The following is a 26,558-nucleotide window of genomic DNA, read 5'->3' as shown; positions in this document are numbered from 1 at the left end:
AAATAACAACTACAACTTCATAACCTTTAGTGGACGGGGTCGGCCACAGCTTTATTTTAACCTTAAACTTGTTTTAACCAACTTCCACTCAAAACGTGAGTGACATCTCTCTTTGAACCGAAACGGTTGCCCCTCCAGCTCCTGGAGGGCATGTGCGTCCTCGGTCCCTTAACTGTTGAAAATACCGCCTGCTGTGACTTGTATCATAATCGTTAGCAAATTGAAACCACAAACAGGGAGGGTGGGTGGGGAGCTCTCGTCAGCCGATGCCGGAAGAGGAAGAAAACGGGGGTGGGGGAACCTATAAGCCCAAGGGCTAAACCATAAACCCACCAACTATAGGGTGAGCAGCATGCAAGGGAGGGGGAGGAGCCCAAGCCCTAACCAGCCCATTAACACCAGGGCGCCCCCTGCCACATTCCACAATCCCTCCTTTTTTTTTTTTTTTTTAAACAAACTTTAATCATGTGCCCCTTGGTACAAAACAGCTGCCGGACACCGCTCCATTCCTTCTCCTCCAACCTAGGCCCTCAGTCAGGGACTACTTGCCCATAAAGGGCTCGTACTCCATCAGACTGATGACATGAACAAGCTCACAACCCGTACCCATGTGTCCCGGCGCAGAAATAACAACTACAACTTCATAACCTTTAGTGGACGGGGTCGGCCACAGCTTTATTTTAACCTTAAACTTGTTTTAACCAACTTCCACTCAAAACGTGAGTGACATCTCTCTTTGAACCGAAACGGTTGCCCCTCCAGCTCCTGGAGGGCATGTGCGTCCTCGGTCCCTTAACTGTTGAAAATACCGCCATGAAGGGGCTTGTGTACCCCTACACCAAGCCCCGACCGCCACGTAACAACAACAGCGCCTGCTCGACCCCGTCCTGAAGGCCTGACAAAAATATGTCCAAACCTATCTCATTTAGGTGGACACCATCCGTTCCCATTAACCGCCGATTATCCCCTTCCAGTTGCCTATGACGGATCACCACCCCAGACTTGGACCGCACAAAACGTGATAGACGACAATTAATCGTGCGGCGAGACCGCTCTATTGCCTCCGCATCCCTTGCACCCTGCCATACGACCCTGGGAATCAACTCCGACCAAACTAAAATGACCTCGCTGAAAAAACTGATGATTCTCTCAAGATCCGCCCGCATTAAGGTCATCAATTCAGCCAACTTGAGAAAACAGAGGTCATTACCGCCAGCATGAATTACTAAAATGGTCGGTGGCCGTGCAATCCTGCTGATTTCCATTGCCTCTAGCAACACCTGGTTCCATACCAGCCCACGGATCCCTCTCCAATACACATCGATGTCCCGTAGCCCGAGCTCCTTTCCACCGGGTCTGCACGCCGCTCTTTGTGAGGCCCAAAATATGTATGAATGGCCAATCAGCCACACGTTCGGGCGACGGTGACCTGTAGAAGAAAAACCATTAGATCAAAAGTTCCGGACGAACATAACTATTTACACAGTCCGATTTCCACCTGCCAATCTGCTTCACTTTACCTATCGACAACCCTGCTCTGGACGCTTCTGTCGCTGCTCCAATTCTGAATGAATGAGTCCCGAAATCTCCTGGTGGAACCCCAACAACCGCTAAACATTTCCGCAAAACCGAAATGAATTGAAAACGCGTTAAAGGGGACCCATCAATATGGGATAAAAAGACCTGACCCTCAGTTCGACATGCTAAATATTCCGTGATTATTCTCAGTGGGCACGTATGCCCCCGTACTGGTTGCAAAACTACCCAAGAACCCAGGCCTCCTTGGTCTGTCTTCGAACGCCGAATTCTCATCTGAACCGTGCCATTGCTTAAAACTACGTCATTGTGCAAAAGGCCACCAGGACGCAATTTTGAGACTGATACCAACTCCCCTATCCGCAGCGCGCCAAAAAAGGCTAAACAAAAAGCCGCACTAAAAAGCGACACTTCAAAAGGGTCCGTGCACACAGATCCCAAAGCCCCGATCAATTGACCCATCAGCTCATACGACACCGGCCGTCGATTCTCACGCCGCACATGCTGCTTCCTCCAACCCTTTAGTGCCTGCTGCACGAGAAAGATCTTTGTTACATCCGTCATTCCCCTCAGCCGTAGGTGAAAGCTAATACCCGACACCTTTTTAACCGCCGACGAGTATGGAACACCTTTTTCCCGGAGATGAAGCAAAAAACCCACCACAAGCTCGCGGAGCCGAGCCGGGGGGAGGACCTCGGGGTTCTCCCCCGCCATGACACACCACTCCCTCCACGCCTTACCATACGAGTTCCAGGTGGATTCTGCAACTGACGCTCTGACCAGGGACATCATTCCTTCGTTACCAAGTCCCACACCAACTGGGGGCAGGGTTTGCCCACACTGCATGCTTCCGGCATCAAACTGTGGAACTCCTGCCATTTGAAACGAGAAAGAGCATCAGCGCATTGGTTTTGAACACCTGGTATATGCCTAGAACGAAAAAACACGTTGTGTTGAAGGCAGCGAAGAACCAAATGACGTAACAAAGACAAAACCGGCAAGGAGCTGGATGACAAACTGTTCAGCATTTGGACGACTGACATATTATCAGACCAAAAACATACCCTCTTGTTGCTCAGCTCAAAGCCCCACAGTTCTATGGCCACCACAATTGGAAAAAGTTCAAGGAAGGCAAGGTTTCTACACAGCTCACCTTGCAACCACTCGGGGGGCCATCGAGCAGCACACCATTCCTTACCCAAAATGGCGCCAAACCCAGTGGAACCTGCTGCATCCGTAAATAATGCCAATTCCTTGTTAGATACTTCCTCCGCCTGCCAGCACGTACGGCCGTTGTAGCTCTCCAGAAAAACCCGCCATATCTCCAAATCCTCCTTCATTGCTCTAGTAACCCGAATCCGGTGCTCAGGCCTGGACACCCCTCTCGTTGCCAATGACAACCGCCGAGAAAACACTCTGCCCATAGGCATGACACGACACGCAAACACCAACATGCCTAACAGTGACTGCATTTGTTTCAAGGTGACCTTGGAAACCGCCAAAAAACCCTTGACCAAACCCAGCAATTTACTGATCTTATCGGGTGGAAGGCGAAAAACCATTTGAACAGAGTCCAGCTCGATGCCCAGAAAGGTTAGGCACCGAGCTGGACCCACGGTCTTTTCTGATGACAAGGGAACTCCAAAGCGTTGCATTAGGGAGCAAAAAGAATTCAAAAGATAACTGCACCTGGAACTGTCCTGTGCAACAAAAAGAAAATCGTCCAGGTAGTGAATGATTGCTCTAGATCCCGCTGCATAGCGAGCAGCCCACTCCAGAAAAGTGCTAAACAACTCGAAATAAAAACAAGAAATGGAGCAACCCATCGGCAAACATGTATCGTAATAGAATGCATCACCAAAATGACAGCCCAGTAGGTGATAACAGTCAGGGTGGACCGGGAGAAGCCGGAACGCTGATTCAACGTCAGATTTTGCCATGTAAGCACCTTCCCCCGCTTCCCTAAGGAGGGCAACTGCTCTATCAAACGATACATATGATACCGAGACTTCATCCTTAGCTATCCCATCATTCACCGAAGAACCCCTCGGGAATGACAAGTGGTGGATAAGGCGGTACGTGTTCGGCTCCTTTTTAGGTACCACACCTATGGGTGACACTCTCAAGTTTGAAAAAGGAGGGGAACTGAACGGTCCCATTAACCTACCCAAAGCGACTTCTTTTGCAATCTTATCTGCTAATAAATCAAATCCATATACGCAAAAAGCTCGGAACAGCGCTCTGGGTGTTTTTGACCCATTACGTGACCCAGCACCGAGAATGCCTGCAACCAATTACCCATTGTTCTGGCTACTTTTGGTTTTCTGTCAATCCACCTGTCCGTGTTTGGTCTCCGCTCTCTGTCAATCGTGTGTTGATCAACAGACACCAGAGACCAAATATCTATATATTGGTTCGTCCATATTTTAGCTTTAGTGTCATCCTCCAAATGTGAACCTAAAGGACTTATTCCACAGAAAAAAGCTTCTTTATGAACTGAAGCCCGGGTTAAACTCTCTGACTGTGAAACCAAAGGGGCAGAGGGAGGGGGGTCACTGGGGGCTAACCTTGCTAACAGCGCTTTCACCGCTGATGCTAAACTATCCTCACTATCCCCCGTACCCCAAGCCCCAGCATAGTTAAACTCACCATCTCTAGACGCTGGAACCGGCGTGGGCCCATGCAGGGAAAGCGGCACCGCGCTGGCTTGTGATGCCTCGCGGAACGGCCCACTGGCCGACATCGACGACCTGTGTCTTCCTTTCCGCACCGACCCTGCGGAGCTAGCGGAGCTGCTTGAAGGCGACCTCCACCTCGACGAACGTGAGCGACGGGACCTGCTGCTTCCTCTTGATGATCTAGATCTGTGACTGCTGCAGCGCCTGCAGTTTGACGCCGGTGTCCTGTCCCGAGCCGTGGCGCGAGAGCGAGACCTGGAGCGATCCCTCCTGCGGTACCTCCGCTCCCCTGCACCTTGAACCGGAGACCCCGTGCCTGGGGCTGCTCTGCTGTAAAACTCGGCCGATGGGGGGGGTGGAGTAGTTATCACTGCGGACCCCTGCTGTACAGTTTCTTGCTCCTGTGTGGGAGGAAGGGTTAATGTTTCCTTTGCAGAAGAGGTTGCCTGTGCTGAATTTCCCATAGTAATGTGCTGAACAGTGACTGAGCCCAATGCCAGCACTGCAGCTGTTTGTGCCTCCTCCGTGCTATGTGTGGCCCGTGAGCTAATGATACTGTCAGTGTTACAAGCCAGGGCTGCAGCAGCACACGTGTATGGGATAGACTGCACAGGGGGCGGGATTCCGGGGGGCGTGGCCACGACGCAAGAAGCAGAGGAAGCCCGAGGCTGTCTCACACTTCCCCCATTACCTCGCCGCCTGTCAGGGAAACTGGGACTCAAACGCTGAGGGGGACGTGTCCTCCTTGCCGAACGCCTGCCCCTCTCTACCAAAGTCTGCTGTATATTAGAAGCAGGCGCGCCGCTCACCTCACCACCTATGATATTCAGGAGGTGCTCCCTGAAGTGCGGGTCGCCGGACTGGAGGCGTGCAGCCAGCACCGCCAAAAGCTCCCTGTCAGCCATCACTGGAGAGAGATAACGACACGCGCTGAGCTCTCGTCAGCCGATGCCGGAAGAGGAAGAAAACGGGGGTGGGGGAACCTATAAGCCCAAGGGCTAAACCATAAACCCACCAACTATAGGGTGAGCAGCATGCAAGGGAGGGGGAGGAGCCCAAGCCCTAACCAGCCCATTAAAACCAGGGCGCCCCCTGCCACATTCCACAATCCCTCCTTTTTTTTTTTTTTTTTTAAACAAACTTTAATCATGTGCCCCTTGGTACAAAACAGCTGCCGGACACCGCTCCATTCCTTCTCCTCCAACCTAGGCCCTCAGTCAGGGACTACTTGCCCATAAAGGGCTCGTACTCCATCAATACCATCCCCAAATGGGTGAAAATGCAGCAGCTGTCGGCTGTCCACTATAGCTGACATATTGCTGATGTTGCTGCATCAGTCACAATGGGTGTTGTCACTGACCATGGCCAAATAACCCCTTAAATGCTGCTGTAAATAGTGACTACCTCATCTAGATGGTTATTAGAGTATGGGGGTTCCCTCGTTAACCTAATCCTCATTTTGAGATCATGATTGTGTGGTCCTGACGGTTGCCATAGCAATTCAAGTCTAAATTATGGCCTTGGAGTGTGGTGGCTTTAGTTTTCATTCCTGTCATGCCATTTTGCATTAATTCTTAAACGCACAGGAAGGGTTAATAAAGTACCTGACAGCAGTATTGAATATGTTGAGGGGCGCTGTTTTTAAAATGGTATCAGTTTTGGGGTTTTTCCAAGTTATAGATTCCTTGAAGTCCCTTCAAAACCAAATAGATCACTAGAAAAATAAGTTTTGTAAATTTCCTTGGAAATATAAAAATATTGTTGCTACATTTTTAAACCTTGTAACATCCTAAGAAAATGAAAGTATCTTTGACAAATGGTGTTTATGTAAGGCAGACATAAGGGAAATGTAATTTACTAACTATTTTGTGTGGTGTGACTATCCGCATTAAAGTGAGAATCATTCAAAGATTGAAAATTGCAATTTTTTTTTAAATATTTTTCTAATTTCTGATATATATATATAATTAAATGCAAAACATATCTTCTTAAAGATACCATTAACGTAAAATACAATGTATCACGAAAAAACATTCTTAAAATCTGTGGCATGTGATGAAGCGTTCCAGAGTTATTACGACATACAGTGACATGTCAGATTTTAATAATTTGGCCTCGTCACTGAGCTACTGGATCCTCGTCAGATCCCAATATAAGCATTTTAGTGCAGATAGGAGTAAGATGGTGACATCAATGGCCTCCTCCATTCTGCACTTTTTCTCATGATTTTCTTCTTTATTTTCATCTCTATAGGCTGAACAAAAATCCCAAAGTGGAGAATTGGCCTTTATTAAACAACTGGCCGAAAATGTCCTGATGGTACTAGAGTACCCATTCTGCTCACCGGAGCGTCAGGTAAGGATCCATCTTCTTCTATATCTCATGTCCTTGTTGTCTGATCTTCTCCAGATTTCCAGTCATGTAGCAGAAGGTCAGATTTATGATGTTCGCGCCCTCCCTTTTGGCTCCAGGCAGACACAGGATATCGTATGACAGCCTGTCCCTGCGGCTCCTTCTGGGATGACAGTCTGTACTCAGCGGTGCAGAGTTTGTATTCTGTCTCGCTCGGTTATCACAATCGTCCTTCTCATATATGCTGCACTTCTGAGAAGATATTAGAGAACAGTTGTATATATAAGTCCATTATATATTACCGTAGATTTACTAGAGGCAGCGGCTGGGTATAGTTAGTCTAATACTGAAATGATTAAGTAAATCCAGGTTTAGTCCTTCCTGCCTTATATATACGGTAATTATGTATTTCTGAGATGTTATATTAATGATATATATTATATCCATCAGGAAACATCAGAAGGTGACTCTGAAGAGAGGCAACACCTAAACATCCCTGACGGTGATACCAGTCAGCAGGGGCTGAATACTGATCCGATAGACGGTAAGCTGATCACCAATATTTTACATTCAAATGTCAAGTAATAGAGAATAACACAGAATATGAAGATTCACTCTTCATCCTCTGTATGAAGCCGGTAGCTGCTCAAGAACCCCCTATAGACTATAATGGAGGGCGCTCATATAATTCTGCTTCTCGCCTCTCAGCTTAGAAATGTAAAATAAGGCTCATGGGTCCACGATCATATCATTGTTGGGGATTCGACCAGATCTTGAGCAATCACAGATTTATCTACTGATATAGACTATTATATGTTGTCTCTTCATTATTTTATCATTATTTTAGGAACAATTTTGTCGGCAAATACTGGATGTGGAATATGTGAGACACCAGAGATCGTCCACGAATCTGCCAGTGTAAGTATCAGAGGGACACATGTATATCATCAGATGACAGGGTACGAATTACACATCCCATAGGACAATGGGATGTCTCTGTTCTTCATGTAGATCAGACCTATTATGTGTATGATGGCATTATTCCTGCCTCCTCTGTGTGATGTACCTCGTCATCCCCTGCAGTACAATAATGTATGTATATGAAGAATATAACCCTTTAATATAAGAACGTCTGTGGAGGGTCCGGCTTGTATCACGTCCTCTACATCTGCTGCATTGTAATTAGCAGGACATCATATAGAAATAATATAGAAGGGAGAAGTTCCTTCATCTGGACATTTTATTTTTCTACAGTTTCTATGACTTAATGTAATTTCTTATTAATTTTAGGCCGAGAGTGGATCCGTAAATGTGATGAGAAATCCCTGTAAGGGAGACTATGATCCAATCAAGCTGATCAGCTTTGGAAGTTTTGGGTGAGCTTTTCTTTAATATAATATTTATATCCCGGGGCTCCTTATGACGATGCCTATGTCTCTGTGTCCTGCTCGTGCAATGTTCCTATAGAGAAATTGTGAGTCCACATCACTGTCCACGTCTGTTACTATTCAGGACAGATGGGGTGGATTGTGGATGAGGACCTCCTATAGGGGATCATTTATCGAGTGTTAGCTTAAGTATTTGTAGACACGGATTTCTAGAAATGGTCTCACTTCTAGTATTAACCATTAGTACAGAAGATCATTTGATGAGGTCTATAGACAGATTATTAGTAACAATTGATAATAAATCATGGATTTTCCTCCTCTCCAGTGCCGTCCACTTAGTGCGCCATAAAGACACCAAACAGATCTGCGCCATGAAGAAAATGGACAAGCAGAACATGAAACAGAGAGCGAGTCTTGAACAAGCCTTTCTGGAGAGGGACATCTCAGCAATTGCGGATTGCCCCTTTCTGGTCTACATGTTCTGCTCTTTTGCTACTAGACGACACCTTTGTATGGTCATGGAATATGTACCAGGTAGGACACATGCATTGTATCTATATACGGTCCACCATGTCTGCTTAATCCGAGCTCCTTATATATACCCAGATTGTGACCACATGGGGGGTTACATGTCCGCACAGCATTTACTACAAGGTATCAATTACCAAGATGCCTGAAAAATCATTGATCTCTGTGAAATCCTCGGGCGTATGTCCTGACTGAGCATGGCGGCAATATCCGCTAAGGATAAAAGCATAACTTGTTTCTTTTTGAACAGTTTTTATAGATGGGAACTTTCACAGAGAAATAAATGAGGCTTGTAGATGAGGCCGGCCTCTATCTCTGTGTATACTGTATCTCTCTAGTATACAATATACGCTGTGCAATATACAGTTTCTCTCTATATATGACCTCCTGTTCCAATATCTCTGATTATTTCGCATTCACCCTCATCATGTGTAATTTACATTGTAACAAACCCTCACCTGTGATATTTGCTTTCTCGTGTAGGAGGAGACTGTGGAAATCTCCTAAACTGCAGGGGTATTTTTCCTGCCCCCTTGGCCCAGTTGTACATTGCAGAAACAGTTGTCGCTGTGGAATATCTGCATAACCATGGTGTGGTGCACAGAGACCTGAAGCCTGAGAAGTAAGTGACTCCTGTAGCATAATGAAGGGGAAGAAAGTTACAGTTTGTTATAGAGTCTATGGGTTATTACTAACGCCATCTTTTCATTCACAGCCTCCTGATAACAGCTACAGGACATATTAAAGTTACTGATTTCGGAATTTCAAAAGTCGGCCTCATGAGACCAACGTCCAACGTCTACAAGGCTCCAACTAAGGACATCATCAGAGAGTTCCGTGATAAAGAGGTCGGCTTTACTTACAGGATCTTGTACTTTACCAATCTCTTCTCTTTCTCCTTATCTGATCATTTCTCATTTAGACGTTTCCTTTGATGTTATTTCTTGCAATGATATTTATTGATCATCTCATTCTTCTGTTTGTTTCCAGGTTATTGGCACAATTGAATACATGGCCCCAGAAGTTCTCCTAATGAAACCATATGGAAGACCTATTGACTGGTGGTCATTAGGGATCCTTCTATATACATTCCTATTTGGATGTGAACCATTTACTGGGGCTTCTGATAGGGAGATTGAACGCCGTATCGTCCATGGTAAGTAAAGTGATCTGAATGCTATGTGATGTCTCTCTTATTTGGGTTGATTTCCTCTGTGCCTAAGTTTATACCTTTGTTAAGAAAAATGTTTTCTCATAAAAATAAATGCAGATGTTTTATTTTCTGTAATACTTGCTTTTTGTATAACAGATAAGATACCTTGGACATTTCAAGATTACTGTCCACCACAAAAAGCGAAAGAATTAATCACTGAGCTGCTCAGAAAAAATCCGGAACATCGACTTGGGACAGGTAATATTATTAATAATGACTTATTACACCTCAGTGACCAGACAAATGACCGTGCCCATGAGGACCAGCACTGAGGGTCTCTGCTCCACCTACTTGTCCATTCCCCATTCTTCATACTATGACTTTCACTACATTTCCTTCATGTCTGGCTCTGTTTTATCTTCAGTTCAGAATAACAAACTGTATAGATATAGAGACATTTCTCTGTCAATGACTGTCATTTTCTTTCTTGTCTTCCTTTTCCAGGAGGGGCAAATGAGATCAAAATGCATCCATTCCTGCGGGACTTGGACTTTGACAACCTGCTAAGTCAGAAACCCCTGTTCGTACCTAATCTAGAGTCAGATGAGGACACCGGCTACTTTGACAGTAAGTAACACGAGACGTCATCTGCAGAAAACTGCTGTGTGTCTTGTCTTTCATTTTATGTGACAATCAGCTCCCATCATTATTAGTGATAACATGGTGACTGTCTGACCGAGCCTTATTCTAATAATCTCTAATAACACGTTACTTTGCAGCTCAATCTATGAAATGTGAACATATGGATTCAGATGAGGAGGACACGAGTGAGGACAATGAGTGGCCGGAAGTCCAAAATTTTGTATCACCTTATCAAAAGTTTTCTAAAGTAAGTATGTAGCCAATAAAAATAAATAATAATAACATCTATAGTTATAAAAAAGGTTTTAAAATAAATCTATTCTATATTTCTTCATTAATTTTAGCTATATATCACTAATACTGAGAGGATGACCAATGAAGAGTCTGTGTCACCTCCAGGTTGTTCTCTAGAGAACAGCGAAAACCCCTCAGACATGTACGTACTGTTTATTATTATTATTATTTGTATTTTAAGAGACGAGTATCACAAATCTAAGGCTTAGAACACACGGCGAGAAAAACGGTGCAAGTAGAATGTGATGGCCCTCCCTTCCTCAGCGCTGGCCCCCCTCCGCAACTGTGGTCTGATCCAGCATCCACCGTCCCCTGATTTGCTGATCTCTGTAGTTCTGGCTTGTGATAACACTGCAATAACAGCTCAATATTGAGACCAGCCATTCATTTCCAGTTCAATACAGGCCAATATTACTAGTTAGAGTTCATTATTTCTGGTAGAATGGGGTCCTGAGTGGGGTATCTCTTCCGTATTCTCCTAATTGGCCTTACAGGCAGGTGCTCGTCCTTCTATAATGTTTTTACTTGTAATTTACTTGATTTTTTTTTCTATCAAACAGACAGAAAGAATCTTCACTTTCCAAATCTGATGATGAGAATCAGTGTTTCACTATTAAAAGCAGTGTGGCATCCTCGCCCTCCGTCTCAGGTATGTACTGATTTATAAATCATCGTATTATTTATCTACTCTCTTATATAGCGCTATTAACTCCACAGCGCCTTACAGAGATGATCATCACTATCCCCATTGGGGATCCCAATCTACATTACCTATCAGTATGTCTTTGTAGTGTAGGAGGAAACCGGAAAACCCAGAGGAAACCCACGGATTATACGGGAAGAACATACAAACTCCTTGCAGATGTTGTCCTTAGCCTATAATCCAAAAGTGTAATGTGAATCTGCACATGAAGGATCAGGAAATTACTTACTTTATTCCCATTGCCCCCTGAATATTAAGTTGTTTTTTTATATAAAATCCCCCATACTATTAGGCCTTTTTATTTAGTGCAAATTTTTATGGTGTTTACAAAGGGGTGTGGCTCACAGGATTCTTTGGGGGCGTGTCTTTAGGCAACTCCGCATGAGCCACGCCCCTATGGTAAACACCATAAAAATGAGCACAAATTAATAAAGGCCCATAGCTCTGCAACTGAAAAGGGGATGGTCACAAAAAAAACAGCAAACTCAGGAGAGCAGCGGGAATAAAAGAAGAGTGAATACTGGACACTTTTGACCTGGTGACAAGTCCTGATTTATCTAACTGATTATATAATAACACTTTGTCCTGCTGCAAGTAATGCCATATTAATAAGCGGACATAGATCCTTGGGGAGACACCAAATAGCGGCACGCAGTATAGTGATATGTGCATAGTAGAGTATTCAGTCCGAATAGTGTGTGCAATGCCAGTCAATGGGATAAAACTCACAAAGTAATGAGTAACCCGAATGCCGTACTATTCGTGTGAGTAGCAAATATTGCGGAATTCGGGTTACTCGTTACATTATGAGCTTTCCCCATTGACTTACATTGCACATGTCGCGGGCGGAGGAGGGGACGCTGCGCTCTCCCACTGCTCGGGTCCGGCTGCTGCTCGAGCGGTGGGCTGGATCCCGGGGACTCGAGCGGCGCTCCTCGCCCGTGAGTGAAAAGGGTGGGGATTTATTGTGGGGATTGGATATTGTCCGTGACGCCACCCACGGTCGTGGTGATATTGGTGACACCACCGCTGCTCTGGACTGGGATCCCGGGAGCGATGACAGGGACCAGCCTGGATGTTAGTTCTCCCCTCCGTGGGTACGGGGTTTGTTGTCCCGGGGCCCGGTGATGGGGTAGGGATGGATTGCAGGCAGGCTACGGGGCCTGGTGAGGTGCAGGGTCGCGGGGGCAGCGCTGTGCCGCACGGCACTGTGGTACTCACTCAGCCAATGATGAGGACACAGTTCTCGGTAAAACACACGGCTGGATGGACGGGTCCCCCAGACGGCTGCGGTGTTTCTCCTCCCGGCAGGTTGATGGTGACTGCCTTTCCCTGCACCTGTGTAGTGTGTACGGTTCCAATGGGTTCCCACCGGTAACCCGCTCCCCAGCTTGGATGGGTGCTGAAGGAGCCCCTTTTGCCCGCAGGGTCTGGCCCTGGGAACTTTAGCCTTGGCGGTGACTGTGTTTCCCTCTCTCGGTTGGACTGTTGCCTTCTGTCGGGACTTGGCTGCTCGGAAACCCAGGAGGTTCCCTTCGCTAACGGATTTGGCAAATTCACGGCGACTCCTAGCCTTGCCGGTGTCCGTATGCCCCTGCTGGATGGTGCTGGCTTCTCTTTGCGTACCGGTCCGGTACCGCCGGGCCACCGCCCGTCCACGGTCCTTACGGCTAGCTCCAATAGGCCACTCCTGCAGACGGTCACCACCGTTTGCCAACCTTGCTGATCTGTCAGGGCCACACACCCGGACCAACTTCAGGCTGCTTAACTGCCACTTTCCTCCTTCCACTTCCACTTCCAAACTCTATCTGCCCTACTTTTCCCGCCTCCAGGACTGTGAACTCCTCGGTGGGCGGGGCCAACCGCCTGGCCCACCCCCTGGTGTGGACATCAGCCCCTGGAGGAAGGCAACAAGGGTTTTTGTCTGACTTTGGTGTGCCTGACCGGGAGTGTGGGGTGTGTTGGTGTTGTGCTTGTGACGTCCTGGCTTGTCCAGGGCGCCACATTCTCCCTTAGTAAAATGCAGACCGTCCGCGGGCTGCCTGGCCATCACCAGTTTTATTTTCACAAACTGAAAAAGATAAACGGTCAACAGGTTACAATTATAATAACATCTTCCCACATCGGGAGGCATGGTTCTTAAACGTTGCTAAACGGTAACGGCTTCCGCTATCTCCCACCCAAGTAACCTGGCCCTGATGCTGCCCCTAAGCAAACAGGCAGCACCCCTTGACCCCAGTCCAGCACAAGTTACCCGAGCGGGTTCTGTCCTTTTCAGGGGACCCACGTCCATGGGGAACCCCTGAAACCCCCAGAGGATTGCCACCGGTTGCGGTAGTGGCTGGCCTGGGCCATCACTTCCCTCCAGGCCCATCCTCCAAATCAGCCTCTCCGGAGGCGGTTACGGTATAGCCTTAAAACATATTTTTATTTACATACCACAAGTTCGTGGTTGCCCTGCCAGTTCTTGGGCTTGTCCGTAGTAGTTCCTACGTATTTGGTAAAGGGGTCCCAACGGGGACCAGTTGCCGGCAACGACCGGTTCAAATTAAGGCTTCAAATCAGGTGACTTCTCATCAATTATTTACTTATCATTCGAAGAAACTTTAAACAGCACACTGATGGTCCCAACGGGGGACACTTGCAACGAGACTCCGCTGCCATCACTCTGATTCTTCGGTGTCGGCTGGGGGAGGTGGCGCGGTGGACACTCGGGCCTCTTGGCTGCCCCTCAGCTTGGCGTCTAACGCAAACCACCCCCTCTTCCCGCAGTGCCGGGTATACTGAACTAGGTCTCCCGGCATCAAGTTACGGCCAGGGTGCTCCTCCGGCAGGTGGGCGTTGACATCCCGCCGGGCTACAAAGACTTCGGCCTCCAGCCCCGGCTCGTAGATGAAACCATAGCCCCGGCGGACATCAAACCGCCTCACTTGCCCTTCATACAGCGGGCCCCAGACTCGGAAGGTCGCTTGACGGAGGCTCTCTTTCTCCCGGATCGTACGAGCCACCAACTCCGCCTTCTTCCTGTCTCTCTCAGCAATCTCTGGGCCCAGCGGTGTCGGTTCCCTGTCCCAATACAGAGCTGCTGCAAGCTCCGGCGCACGGGTCGGGCCCCGCGAGATCTTCTGGACACTGCCCACCACTGGTGATCTGGGTGGAAGGTCCCGCGGTGACTTGGCCTGGGGTGCTGCCTTGCAGCGGCAACCCGGCGCAACCTCAGCCGAGGTGTGGGGGATGGGCACAGGTGTCCTCTTCCGCCGGGCCTCCTGCACGGAGCGGCCTGTCGGCTCCGGCTCGGAGGAAGTTTCTGGGGATGCCCCTGGCTCAGGCTTCTGCACTTTCCAGGGTAGCGACTCTGGTCGGTCACAGGCTCCGGCTACAGGCCGATCTGCCTGGGCGGACATACGGGGTACCGCTACCAGTCACTCACCCTCCCTTCCGAAGCTCCCTCTTCCTCGCGTCTCCGCACGGTCGCTACAACCTCCGCCATGTCGGCCTCCCACTCCTCCAGGAGGAGCTGCATCTTGACCTGCAGCCGTTGTTGGAGCTGCGTGGTCCGGATCTCCACCCACGCTGCGGTTCCAGGCGCGGGGGCTACGGTGCTGCGGGACGGCATAAACATGGCTCTGGCGGCCTCTTCCAGGAACCAGCAACAAGATGGCCGCAGGGTCCTGGCGTCCCTGCTTTTATAGCCGCGGGCTACATGCGGCCAGACGCCATCAGTCCCCCTTAGTCTCTTTCCGGCTCCTCCTCTACAGGGGCGGGGCTTCGGCCTTCGCGCCTCTACTACTTGAGGAGATGCTCGAGCGGGATTTTTTTGCGCCCAAGATGACGGCTTCTCCAATTTTTCGGCCGGACACCTCCGGCGGTAACAAGGCGCACCTCTACCAGACGGCAGAGCGGTAAGATCCTGTTCGTGACGCCAAGTTGTCGCGGGCGGAGGAGGGGACGCTGCGCTCTCCCACTGCTCGGGTCCGGCTGCTGCTGCCGCTGCTCGGTGGTGGCTCGAGCGGTGGGCCGGATCCTAGCCTTGTTGGGGTCCGTAAGCCCCTGCCGGATGGTGCTGGCTTCTCTTTGCGTACCGGTCCGGTACCGCCGGGCCACCGCCCGTCCACGGTCCTTACGGCTAGCTCCAATAGGCCACTCCTGCAGACGGTCACCACCGTCTGCCAACCTTACTGATCTGTCCGGGCCACACACCCGGACCAACTTCAGGCTGCTTAACTGCCACTTTCCTCCTTCCACTTCCACTTCCAAACTCTATCTGCCCTACTTTTCCCACCTCCAGGACTGTGAACTCCTCGGTGGGTGGGGCCAACCGCCTGGCCCACCCCCTGGTGTGGACATCAGCCCCTGGAGGAAGGCAACAAGGGTTTTTGTCTGACTTTGGTGTGCCTGACCGGGAGTGTGGGGTGTGTTGGTGTTGTGCTTGTGACGTCCTGGCTTGTCCAGGGCGCCACACACATGCTATTCGGAATGAATACGTGAGTATTAGACAGAACTCGTTATGAGTATATGGAGTATGAATAGTTAGGTACTCGCTCAACTCTAGTGTATAGTAATCAGTTCACATAACTCTATGAAGATACAAAGCTAATCCTTTATGAATTTATAATAAACATTTTTCTATGACTTTTTGATTAGAGTCTCCAGTTCAGACGGGAAGAAGATCTGCTCTAAAACTGAGAACACAACAAAAAGCAGAGACAGTAGAAGAGGGGGAGAGAAGGCGAGGTAAGTGTGACCATAATCCCCATGTTCTGTGATGTCAGAGTGAGAATTCATGTGGAGCAGATGTGATCTGTCAGTGGTGGGATTGTCTCATGTATGATGACTGATAATGATCCCATATATGGAGAAAATTCCTCTACCGTCCTGTCACAGTGATGCCACAGTAGTATCCTCTAATATGGAGTCCCATTACTTACACTGGTTTGATGTCTCTTCTCACAGGTTCTATCTTCCGCCGGATGCTTTCATCCTGCCGGCGTGGATTATCTAGGGCTGCTCGCGCTGTCAGAGAAAGCTGCATTTTTGCTTGCTGTCAGCAGGGCTCCATAGATTTCTCGGGGACAGAAGACCCCTACATCTAGCACCCTGAAGAAACAGCAGCAAGTCCACCATCAGGACTTGCACCATCTATGGGCGGCACGGTGGCTCAGTGGTTAGCACTGCAGTCTTGCAGTGATGGGGTCCTGGGTTCCCACCAAGGACAACATCTGCAAGGAGTTTGTATGTTCTCCCCGTGTTTGCGTGGGTTTCCTCCGGGTTCTCCGGTTTCCTCCCACACTGCAAAGACATATTGATAGGGATTTACATTGAGAGGCCCCCAAAAAATACAATTTTAAAATTGATTAATTGGCTTTTGAACTTAATTGATTATTACTGATATTACAGTAATGGCATATCATTACTATACATGTCATAAATGTCGGATGGGTTTTACACCAAACAGGAGAAGATTGGTCCTTTGTCTCTCATTAATCCTCTGCACTCGGGCCAGAAGTGGTGTGAAGGATCGGAGATTCTGTTATTCCTAAGGTTATGCGTGCACAGCGCCTTTTAGATGCTAGCATACCTGCGAAGTCGTGATGGGCAAAAAAGATTGAGGACCGAATACCTAGTATCTGTGCATGGACCCCCAAAATGGAGTTCTGTGGGAACTCTGTGTAACTGTTCAGATTCAGCCACACAAATAAAAAAAAATAAAGGAAAAAGAAATAAAACAAGTATTAAAGCAGGAGCATTATACTTTCCGAGACTCCCACATGGCTGTAACACAACATCCGGGTCTGCTCATTAACCCTCATACATATTTACTACTTCCCCTCCCCACCGTCAGTCCCAGCTGCTGAAGACCCTAATTATACACACCTCAGATGCTGCAGAACCTCATCATACACAACTCAGGTGCTGCAGAAACTCATCATACACACCTCAGCTGCTGTATAACCTCATGATACACACATCAGCTGCTGCAGAACTTTACACCAGAGTCACACTTGCGAGTGACTGAGATGTAACTTGCGCACATCTCGCATCGCATCACCCGGCACGGCATGCCGCTCTCTAAACAGGAGCGTGCAGCTACATGGATTTCTATCTAAAGTCTGTCTGAACCCATCAAACCAAACTTCCACAGGTCCGCTCATTTCTACATATGAGGCTTCTAATGTTATTTTGTCACATGTTAAGGAACCTGACAGCCGATTTCTACTATTAAAGAGTGTGTCGGCTGACAAACTGACATTTAGCTGTAATTGGAGCATAGATTAAGAAAACAGAGGCTTACCCCTGAATGTGACAATTGCCATAAAGGAAATTTCTGAATGTTGATATCATTTTTAAAGAGAAATACCACATCAGAGACAGCTAGAGGCACGTGTTTGTGTATGAGAAAGGGTGACCTGATAATTGAGTAGGCCACTAGAGTGTGCAGGGTACTGCTGCCAATATAGGTAACTGTGAGAAGCAACCACGACCAGCAAAATTGATATGTCTTTTGCTACACTGTGAAACTATATAAAGAGATTGTATCTGTCTGAAGAAAGTGCTGCTGTTAATAACTGTTAACAAAATAGAATGTATTAACATTCCCAGTTTAGAATGTATAAATAGAATGTATTAACGCCCGGGATAGTAATTGTCTCTCTGTTTCTCTCCCATTCTCTGTCTGTCTCCCCCTCTGTATATATCTCTCTGTCTCTCTCTCTATCTCTTTATCTGCCTGTCTCTTTCCCTGTCTGTCTCTGACTGTCTCTGTCTCTTTCTCCATCTGTCTATCCATCTCTTTCCCTGTCTGTCTATCTATCTCTGTCACTTTCCCTGTCTGTCTCTTTCCCTGTCTGTCTCTTTCCCTCTCTTTCCCTGTCTGTCTCTTTCCCTCTGTCTCTTTCCCTGTGTCTGTCTCTTTGTCTGTCTCTTTACCTGTCTTTGTCTGTCTTTTACCCTGTCTTTGTCTGTCTCTTACCCTGTCTGTCTCTTTCCCTTTCTTTCCCTGTCTGTCTTTTTCCCTGTGTCTGTCTCTGCCTCTTTGTCTGTGTCTTTCTCTTTCCCTGTCAGTCTCTCTTTGTCTTCGTCTGTCTCTTTGTGTCTGTCTCTTACCCTGTCTATGTCTGTTTCTTACCCTGTCTGTGTCTGCCTCTTTCCCTGCATTGTGGCACGGCAATATTCCATATAAGGGCGTGGTTGCGCTTTCTTCTGACGTTCTGGCTGCACTGTGGCTCTCAGCTCCATTCGCTTTAATGGAGGTAGGTTTTTTGGCGAATACTGTAAAGCGCGGGGTTAAAATTTCTCCTCAAAACATAGCCTATGACGCTCTCGGGATCCAGTCGTGTGAGTGTGCAAAATTTTGTGGCTGTAGCTGCGATTGTGCAGATGCCAATCCCGGACATACACACATACACACACACACATACACACATTCAGCTTTATATATTACATTTTGGGCTGTGACCCACCACCATCCACTAAAAGATGAGATTTGGTTATTATATATCCTAGTAGAGTCTTATTTTATATAACTGGGTGTGGTTTTTCGTTACATGAGACGATCAGTTTTGGGTTTGTTGGGGTCTCAGCAGTCTTGCTATTGCCGCAATTCTAATGACATAGAATAAAGGTACCATTTTTTCATACAGTGGATTGTGCAGGCAAAATATATGCGATAATGAGACTAATGTTAATTTTTTTCAACCCTAAATGCCCAATACTCAGACACTTTTGCCAAAATAGTCAGTCCAAACCTCAACAACATTCGGAATTTTGCGAAAAGGTTATCTGAATGGAATAATCTGTTTAGCTAATTACAGCACATGACTGCACATTACTCCCATTCATATAACACCTCTTCATGTGTTTTAGTATTAAATGCTTTGGAATATTCAAGATTTACATTTAAGACAAGTCACACACATGAGATATTTGTCAGCGATGGAAACTTGGTCTAGAAGTGCCTGTTGACTTTTTAAGTAGGAGAGAGATAGGCTCCTGCCAGACACATTAGTTGCTACCGTAATTATCCCCTTTGAAAAAAAACAAAACAAGATATGTTGAAATACAGCAAGGAGCATTGTTCTCGTTTTAAAGGATATGACAGGTGCCCAATGCCCTCCAAACCACCAGCATTGGTATATTCCTTTATAAATACCCTTCCTAACAAGCTCTTTATACTGTTTGACACATCAATAGAGCAGTATTTTTAAAGTAGTTTTTAATATGCAAATAACCTATGTCTAGTCAATAGGACTTTTGTTTCCCCAGACTAGTTATAGATGTCGAAGAAGGAAACCAGGATATGCTGCGCTGACATCAACCTTCTTCTTAGTGCTTCATATCCACAGCATACCGTTGTTTCCCCAGACTAGTAAACCCACTCAGCATATTATTACGCCCTTTTGATGTTATTTACATGATTGCAATGGACGGCATCATTGCCAGCTCTTTGCAAATCTCGCGCATGCGCATGACTTTCTTTCCCACACGTCATTGCACCTCTGTGGCCAGTTGTAAGCCTCCCGGCTATAAAGGGATAATGTGCATGTCCAGAAGCAAAGAAGAAGCCTATCATCAATGGAGGAGTTGAATATCAAGCTTCTTCTTTGCTTTTGGACATGCACAATGCGCTGCTGAAGGCGGGAAGCGTACACCCAGCTTCAGAGGAGCAAAGACGTTTGGTCAAGAAAGTTACGCACATGTGAGAGACCTGCAGAAAGCTGGCAATAATGCTGATTTTTGCTTTCCAGCTTCAGAGGCGGACTGTGAATGTCTGAAAGCAAAGAAGAAGCTTGAGCTTCAACTCCTCCATTGACGACAAGCTTCTTTTTTGCTTCTGGATATGCATAAAGCACCTCTGAAGCAGGGAAGTGAACAACTGGCTTCTGAGGTGCAATGACCTGTGGGAAATAAAGTCTCGCGCATGCGCAAGATTTCCCGAGAGGTAGTGATGATGTCATCTCTTGCAAATCATGTGGCGTGATAACATGCTGGATGGGGCTGAGGAAAAAAATGCCCCATTGACTAGTCAAAAGGTTATTTACGTATTAAAAACAGACTGTAAAAATACTTTTATTAAAGATCTTGTGATGTCTGCCTAGAACCACAGACTCAGGATGGCTGTCACGGACAGACTAAAAGGTAAGCTGCCACCTCAGCAGAATCCAGAGAACCCTGGAACCCTTTTACCCCTATACAGGGATCTGGAATTACTACAGGGTCCAAGAGATCACTGCCTATTGAAGGCTGCAGTCCAGAGAAGAGTAGTCGTCAAGCAGCGTCCCAACCAGGAGGTACAAAAATAGACAAAAACGGTAAGCAAGAGTGAAGTTAGGAAACCAGGCCAAGGTCAAACTGATGATGGGAGCCTAGTACAAAACATGGCAGGCAGGAGATTCGTCAGTGAACATGCAAAGGTCAAAACATGGGGATAAGAATTTAGGAGCAGGGTGTGAATCAGAGACCAGCAGAATACTATAAGACTATATCTCGCAGAAACCAGCAGACAGGAAGAGGAATAAGAAGGGTGTGGTGCCTTACCATTGGCTGTGGCTGAAAGGTGGTAATTTCAACTGGAAGGCACACAACATCACAGTCAGCCAGTGGTACTGCAGGTCCCAGGGAAATCCAGCTTAGTGGATGGGCAGAGCCTGTGCGCACCACAACCACTGGTACTGACTCCTTCCCTATCAACAGCACTATCTACGGCGGGAATACGGCGGCGCCTTGTGACCGAAGCAGATGTCGCAAGAGTGGACTCTGGCAAGGACATGACAGATCTGTTAAATGTGTCAAACAGAATAAAAGGCTTGTTATGCAGCATATTTATAAAGGAATATTCCAATGCTGGTGGTTTGGAGGGCATCGGGCACCTACTTCAAAGACTGTGGGTTTTCAGACAGCCCCGCGAATACCTCAATCTTACCAAAGTCTGTGCGTTTGGACAATATTTTTCTCATGTTCATGACCATCTTCACCAAGGTCCACTATAAAGTGTCTAAAAATTATTTTTTACTAACATGTAAAGAATCCAAACCCTCAGTATTGTGGAAACCAGACCTTCTATGACAAAGATGACTTATGTAATTTCATAATGACTTATTTGGAGTCTAATAACAAGCATTTGAATACATGGAGGAATCGTCCTGTGCAGGGTTAAGAATGAAGAAATAAAATATAAAAAATATACCCTAGCAACAGATCTGTGTAAATATAGTGCCCTACATATTGGAATCTGTACCAATTACATAGATCTAGAAAGGTACTGCTGCCTGCTTCTGCTTTGATGTGCTTAACATCTTTCAGATGTCTGTGGCTTGTTCCACACTTCACTTATCTTTTAGAAATGTTCAATTCCTTTTAAATCATTAATTTTCCCCATGCAATTCACTTTTACTTGTCAATAATATTCTTTGCCTGTGCATTTCTACTATGTCCCTTCTGTATAGTAGAACGTTTTGATCATGCACCTATTGCAGCTTTTTGTACTCACTTATAGTTCGTGCTCCTGAGTTTATTAGAGCACGCTCAGCGCATTGCGGGTGAATTAAAGTACCCAACAATGCTACATTTTTGACTAGAAGACTATTTTTGGCTTAAAACATCTTTTTGAAAAGTTTTCCTGCAACAATTAAAAAAGAATTAAAGGGAACCTGTCAGGTCCAATATGCACTCAAAACCACGAGCAGTTCTGGGTGCGTATTGCTAATCCCTGCCTAACTGTCCCTGTATACACTAGGATAGATAAAGAGATCTTTAGAAACAGTATTTCTAAAGATCCTTCATGATATGCTAATGAGTGCAGGGGCTAGTTGCAAGGGCGTTAGTTCCTGCGTTCATTCAGTCCTCTTATAGCACACCCACAGGGGGGTGCTAACATGCTATTCAATGCCTACTGCCCAGCGTCATCATCAGTGGTGAAGCACATACCTGTGTCCATTGTCACCGATTCAGACACCGGGCTTAGGGGTACTTTGCACGTTGCGACATCGCTACTGCGATATCGTCGGGGTCAAATCGAAAGTGACGTACATATGGCGCCAGTAACGACGTAGCATCGTGTAAAGCCTAGATGCACCGATAAACGATCGCAAAAGCGTCGTAAATCGGTGATCTGTGTAGTGTCGGTCATTTTCATAATTTTGCTGCAGCGACAGATACGATGTCGTTCCTCGTTCATGCGGCAGCACACATCGCTGTGTATGAAGCCGCAGGAGCGAGGAACTTCTCCTTACCTGCCTTGCGGAAGAAAGGAGGTGGGTGGGATGTTTACATCCTGCTCATCTCCGCCCCTCTGCTTCTATTGGCTGCCTGCCGTGTGACGTCGCTGTGATGGCCGCACGACCCGCCCCCTTAGGAAAGAGGCGGGTCGCCGGCCAGAGCGACGTCGCAGGGCAGGTAAGTGTGTGTGAAGCTGCCGTAGCGATAATATTCTCTACGGCAGCTATCACAAGATATCGCATGTGCGACGGGGGCGGGTACTATCGCGCTCAGCATTGCTATCATCGGCTAGCGATGTCGCAGCATGCAAAGTACCCCTTAGGGTCAGTGCGCATAATCAGAACTCCCGGCACTTCCGGTCATGCACACTAGACCTCTATGATGCCGGGACGTGTACACCCGGCTTGATAGTGCGCATGACCGGAAACTAACGCCCTTGCAACTAGTCCCTGGCCTCATTAGCATATCATAAGGGATCTTTAGAAATACTTTTTCTAAAGATCTCTTTATGTATGCTACTAGATACAGGGACAGTTAGGCAGGGATTAGCAATATGCACCCAGAACTGCTTGTGTTTCTGGGTACATATTACACCTGACAGGTTCCCTTTAAGCTTTCATTCTTCTTCCTTTTGCTTGGCGTTAAATCACAACTTTTGGTTATATGTAGGTCAAAGTAAAAATGTGACATTACCGCAACCTCAGTGTTTCCTTATAGAAAACAAGGTCATGGTGGCAAAATGTCTAGACATCACCAACACAGACTTTTTTGAATATTTACAAGCCTGCCAGGGCCCATGACTTTGCTCCCCATACGGGAATATTGAGGCCGCCTAACAGTCATCGTAGCCCATTGTTATCCAAATGGCCAAATATTGCTGAACAGCCCCAACTTTTAATGTAAACTTGGATGCAAAAGTTTCTAATTTAGCCCGAATCTATAAATATTCACATTCATGCAGTATGTACAGTATGTTTCACTTTTGATACATTAATGTGTTACATTGTTCTCTTTTCCCTGTTAAACTTAAAAAGGTGGTCCATTAGAAAGTATATTGGCCACATCAAGAAGGCTTTTTGTAAACACCTTTTTTCAATTCTGCCTGTGAGCGGCACTATTGCTGTTCGCTCATCCCCATCACATGACCCGGGCTGCTGTGGCCTCTGATGTCCAGTGATGTCAAGTTAACTTCCGGAATTGGAAGTTCACCTGGCATTAACAAGGTGGGACCGAGTCTCCGTGAGTGACTCGGCTGTGGAGAGAGTTTCATCGTTGATCACAGCCCTGGTTCCCACCTCGGTAATGTCGGGTCAACTTCCAATTCCAGAAGTTGACGTGACATCACCGGACATCAGAGACTGCAGTAGTCACATGATGAGGATGAGTGGACAGTGATAGCGTTGCTCACAGGCAAAATTGGAAAAGGAAGGTATTTAGAAAAAACTTCTTTCCCAGCTTTAAATCGATGTGGTCATTATACTTTGCAGTAGACTACCCCTTTAAAATTAGGTGATCGTTCTAATATAAAACTAGTTGCTAGTTTATTATTACCAATTAAGCATCTGATATTGTAAATAAGAAACCAATATTGGAAAACGGGGCCAGAATGTCAGTCAATATGGTCATTTAACCAACCACACCACTTGGCACAGACTACGACCTCTGGTTGGCTCTTGTACCACGTTAAGTTCTGCAGCCATCACTTCCAGGGCAGCCATGTGCTCTTGATATACACTTTCAGTGCCCAAAATGTATACATATATATAAGTCATGCTTCAGAAAACCTAGGAATAGGCTTCATCCATCTATGTCATAACAAGACATCTGCAAGTGGCAAGAAGCAGCCTACAGAAGGAAATCCTCCTGTCTATCCTGCTGCTTGTATTTGTTTTGGAATATAACAGATTACCTAGAGGCCCAATAAGATTGTAATATTGTCAACGAAACCTCAAGAGGTGCAGAATAAATGCCAAAAACTACTGTAGCTTAAAAAATCAAAAGGGAAAAGAAGGAAATAACAGTAGACGTCCTTGAAGGCGTTTTCACATTTATACTAAGAAACGTTATATAATTTTCATTAACTATCAAGCAATGAAATTGTGGGATTGCTCATTATGTACCTGATTATTCCTTTTCTTGTTGTAGAGGCTGCCCTGTTATGCTTCATACCGCATGGACATGGCCTAAACTAATCAGTTTGGTCCAGAATCCATGGTATAAAACAACCCTCTTTAATTTCTCATGTTGGTGTTATCTCAGGGTTTATCCCCTATTATTAAGGTGTGCCAGACCTTACTAGTACACAATTTTGACTCCTTAGTCTCTTACTTCTGCCTGCCAAGCAGACTATTGCACATTAAAAAAAGCTCCATCTGCTCCCCCAAAAAGAAGTGAAGTCCAGAATGGACACATTTATTATAAAATAAAAATTGTTCAGAATTTTATTGGATAAGCCTGAAAAATGTGTTCTGATCTGGGCATTGTGGATCAAATATTCTTACCCACGTTTACCCATCCTCGAGGTTGCCCTAATATGACATAACATCCATTCACTTTCCCCTTCAAATATATATTTTTTCTACTTTTTTCATTTTTGTTTTCTTTCCATTTTGCTTGCTGAGATGAACTTACCCTTCCTTCCTTCTTTCCGTCATGTGGTTTCCAGGTCCACACTCGCAGGGTGCAGCGGCAACCTGATCTCTCTTAGTAGCTCAGCCTCACCTGGGCATCGGCTGAGTTTTTTTCCACTGCTTTCCATTCCTGAAGGAGTTAATTTCTTTGGAGTGGTGTGCGGCTCCCTGAGACTCAGGTTGCTAATTCCTATTCAGCTATCTCCTCCTTATTATATAAGATTTGAGAGTCTGTTTGTTGCTACCGATAATAGCTTCAGCTTATGCTCCTGCGAATACGGGCTTTGTGGCGAACCTATTCTTGGTGACCAATAGTTTACTGTTTGAATGGTGTGGAAGTTTTGCCATCGTGCATTTACATCCTTCCTTATACTGTATTCCATCCCGTACATATAGTCTCTCCTTTGTGTTTGTGTGCAGTGTGTACGAGTTTTGGATTTTCCCCTGTCCATGTCATTGTGTGGGGTTTGTTACTGTGTGTCCAGCCCACTCCAAGGGTGGGGGAGAGGAGGAGTAAGAAGAGGGCTCTGACAGGAGTCAGTGTAACGCTGGCGGGCTCAGACCTCGCTACCTCCAAGCGTACCTTTGAGATAAGGGACAGTGCAGGGACTCCAGTCCAGTATAAATGTCCCTATTTAGTAATTTCATACCCCATGATACCTTCCTTCCTTCCCCCAATCACTTTCTGTTATGTCTTACTCCACTCCTTGATCTTTGACTGTTTTGGCTTTATCGTATTGTATAAAGTACAGTACTCTTATTCATGTCCTGTGCTTAATGCTGAATGGCCTACATCAGATATCATTCTATACACGCTATCTGTTATGATTTCCAACTACTGCCGACGTCATGCTATTGTTTACATGCATCTTTTATCTAATCAATCAAAATACCAGAATAGAAAATTGCAGGATTTAGAAAACTTCATTATTTCCCTATAGTCACAAGGTCACCGTTACAAACCCTACAGTCATCACAGACTTTTTGTGAATTATTGCAGGTTGCTAGTTGCCTTATTTTCATAAATAAACAATGAGGTTGACTTGCAGTCCAAGCAATTCAATGAGTGACCTTATGTTGTTGTATGGTGCCCAGATTTTATGTAACCTTGGATGTTTCTCGTTTTCAGATATGACCGATGTCCTAAAGAATATCTAAAAATATACAAAGATTTATGGGGGTCATATAATTACAACTCATACACACATCCATACTATGTATCTATAAAACAGTGGGCTCTACTCCTTCTCCTCCAAAGCATTTCCACCAAGGGAGGGTATGCCGTCTCAGAGGGGCTTAGGGTTGATAATATGGCTTTACGGACGCTGTGTGTTTGTTCAGGGTCCATGAATATGTCCATGTTCTGCATGAGTTCTTACTAGTGTTGAGCGGAATCCCGAACTGTAAAAATCCGGATCTGCGCGGTTTCAGTGCCCGATC

General features: G+C 46.3%; 3 protein-coding genes across 4 annotated transcripts in view; 1 reads left to right on the top strand and 2 right to left on the bottom strand.

Moving 5' to 3' along the window:
* The window catches only part of TACR1 (tachykinin receptor 1), a 425,739-nt gene that overhangs the window by 227,332 nt on the left and 171,849 nt on the right, over positions 1 to 26,558 (bottom strand). The window lies entirely within an intron of this gene.
* On the bottom strand, positions 470 to 5,146 carry LOC142304102 (uncharacterized). The gene is made up of 3 exons (XM_075346139.1): positions 5,024 to 5,146; positions 4,186 to 4,615; positions 470 to 2,408 (listed from the first exon to the last, which is right to left on the bottom strand). Exons 1-3 carry the CDS (start codon positions 5,117 to 5,119, stop codon positions 1,447 to 1,449), a joined length of 1,488 nt encoding a protein of 495 aa, XP_075202254.1. The 5' UTR covers positions 5,120 to 5,146; the 3' UTR covers positions 470 to 1,446.
* On the top strand, positions 6,597 to 16,703 carry LOC142301173 (microtubule-associated serine/threonine-protein kinase 1-like). Its single transcript, XM_075342203.1, has 15 exons — positions 6,597 to 6,701; positions 7,017 to 7,110; positions 7,414 to 7,484; positions 7,857 to 7,942; positions 8,280 to 8,488; positions 8,966 to 9,104; positions 9,198 to 9,330; positions 9,473 to 9,638; positions 9,792 to 9,893; positions 10,140 to 10,262; positions 10,415 to 10,524; positions 10,622 to 10,713; positions 11,132 to 11,220; positions 15,919 to 16,008; positions 16,228 to 16,703. The coding sequence occupies exons 1-15, from the start codon at positions 6,597 to 6,599 to the stop codon at positions 16,365 to 16,367; spliced, it is 1,749 nt and encodes a 582-aa protein (XP_075198318.1). The 3' UTR covers positions 16,368 to 16,703.

This window comes from Anomaloglossus baeobatrachus, chromosome 4 (assembly GCF_048569485.1).
Source record: "Anomaloglossus baeobatrachus isolate aAnoBae1 chromosome 4, aAnoBae1.hap1, whole genome shotgun sequence".
NCBI lineage: Eukaryota > Metazoa > Chordata > Amphibia > Anura > Aromobatidae > Anomaloglossus > Anomaloglossus baeobatrachus.
Note: the sequence above shows the minus strand (reverse complement) of the source record. Positions and strands in the feature narration are given on the sequence as shown.

Coding starts and splice junctions, on each gene's coding strand:
- LOC142304102 (XM_075346139.1), bottom strand. CDS start 5,119: ATGGCTGACAGGGAGCTTTTGGCGGTGCTGGCTGCACGCCTCCAGTCC. Junction 4,616..5,023: donor TGAATATCATAGGTGGTGAG/GTGAGCGGCGCG, acceptor CCTCCCACACAG/GAGCAAGAAACTGTACAGCA. Junction 2,409..4,185: donor GGTTCCAGCGTCTAGAGATG/GTGAGTTTAACT, acceptor TTCAAATGGCAG/GAGTTCCACAGTTTGATGCC.
- LOC142301173 (XM_075342203.1), top strand. CDS start 6,597: ATGTCCTTGTTGTCTGATCTTCTCCAGATTTCCAGTCATGTAGCAGAA. Junction 7,943..8,279: donor ATCAGCTTTGGAAGTTTTGG/GTGAGCTTTTCT, acceptor CCTCCTCTCCAG/TGCCGTCCACTTAGTGCGCC. Junction 11,221..15,918: donor ATCCTCGCCCTCCGTCTCAG/GTATGTACTGAT, acceptor CTTTTTGATTAG/AGTCTCCAGTTCAGACGGGA.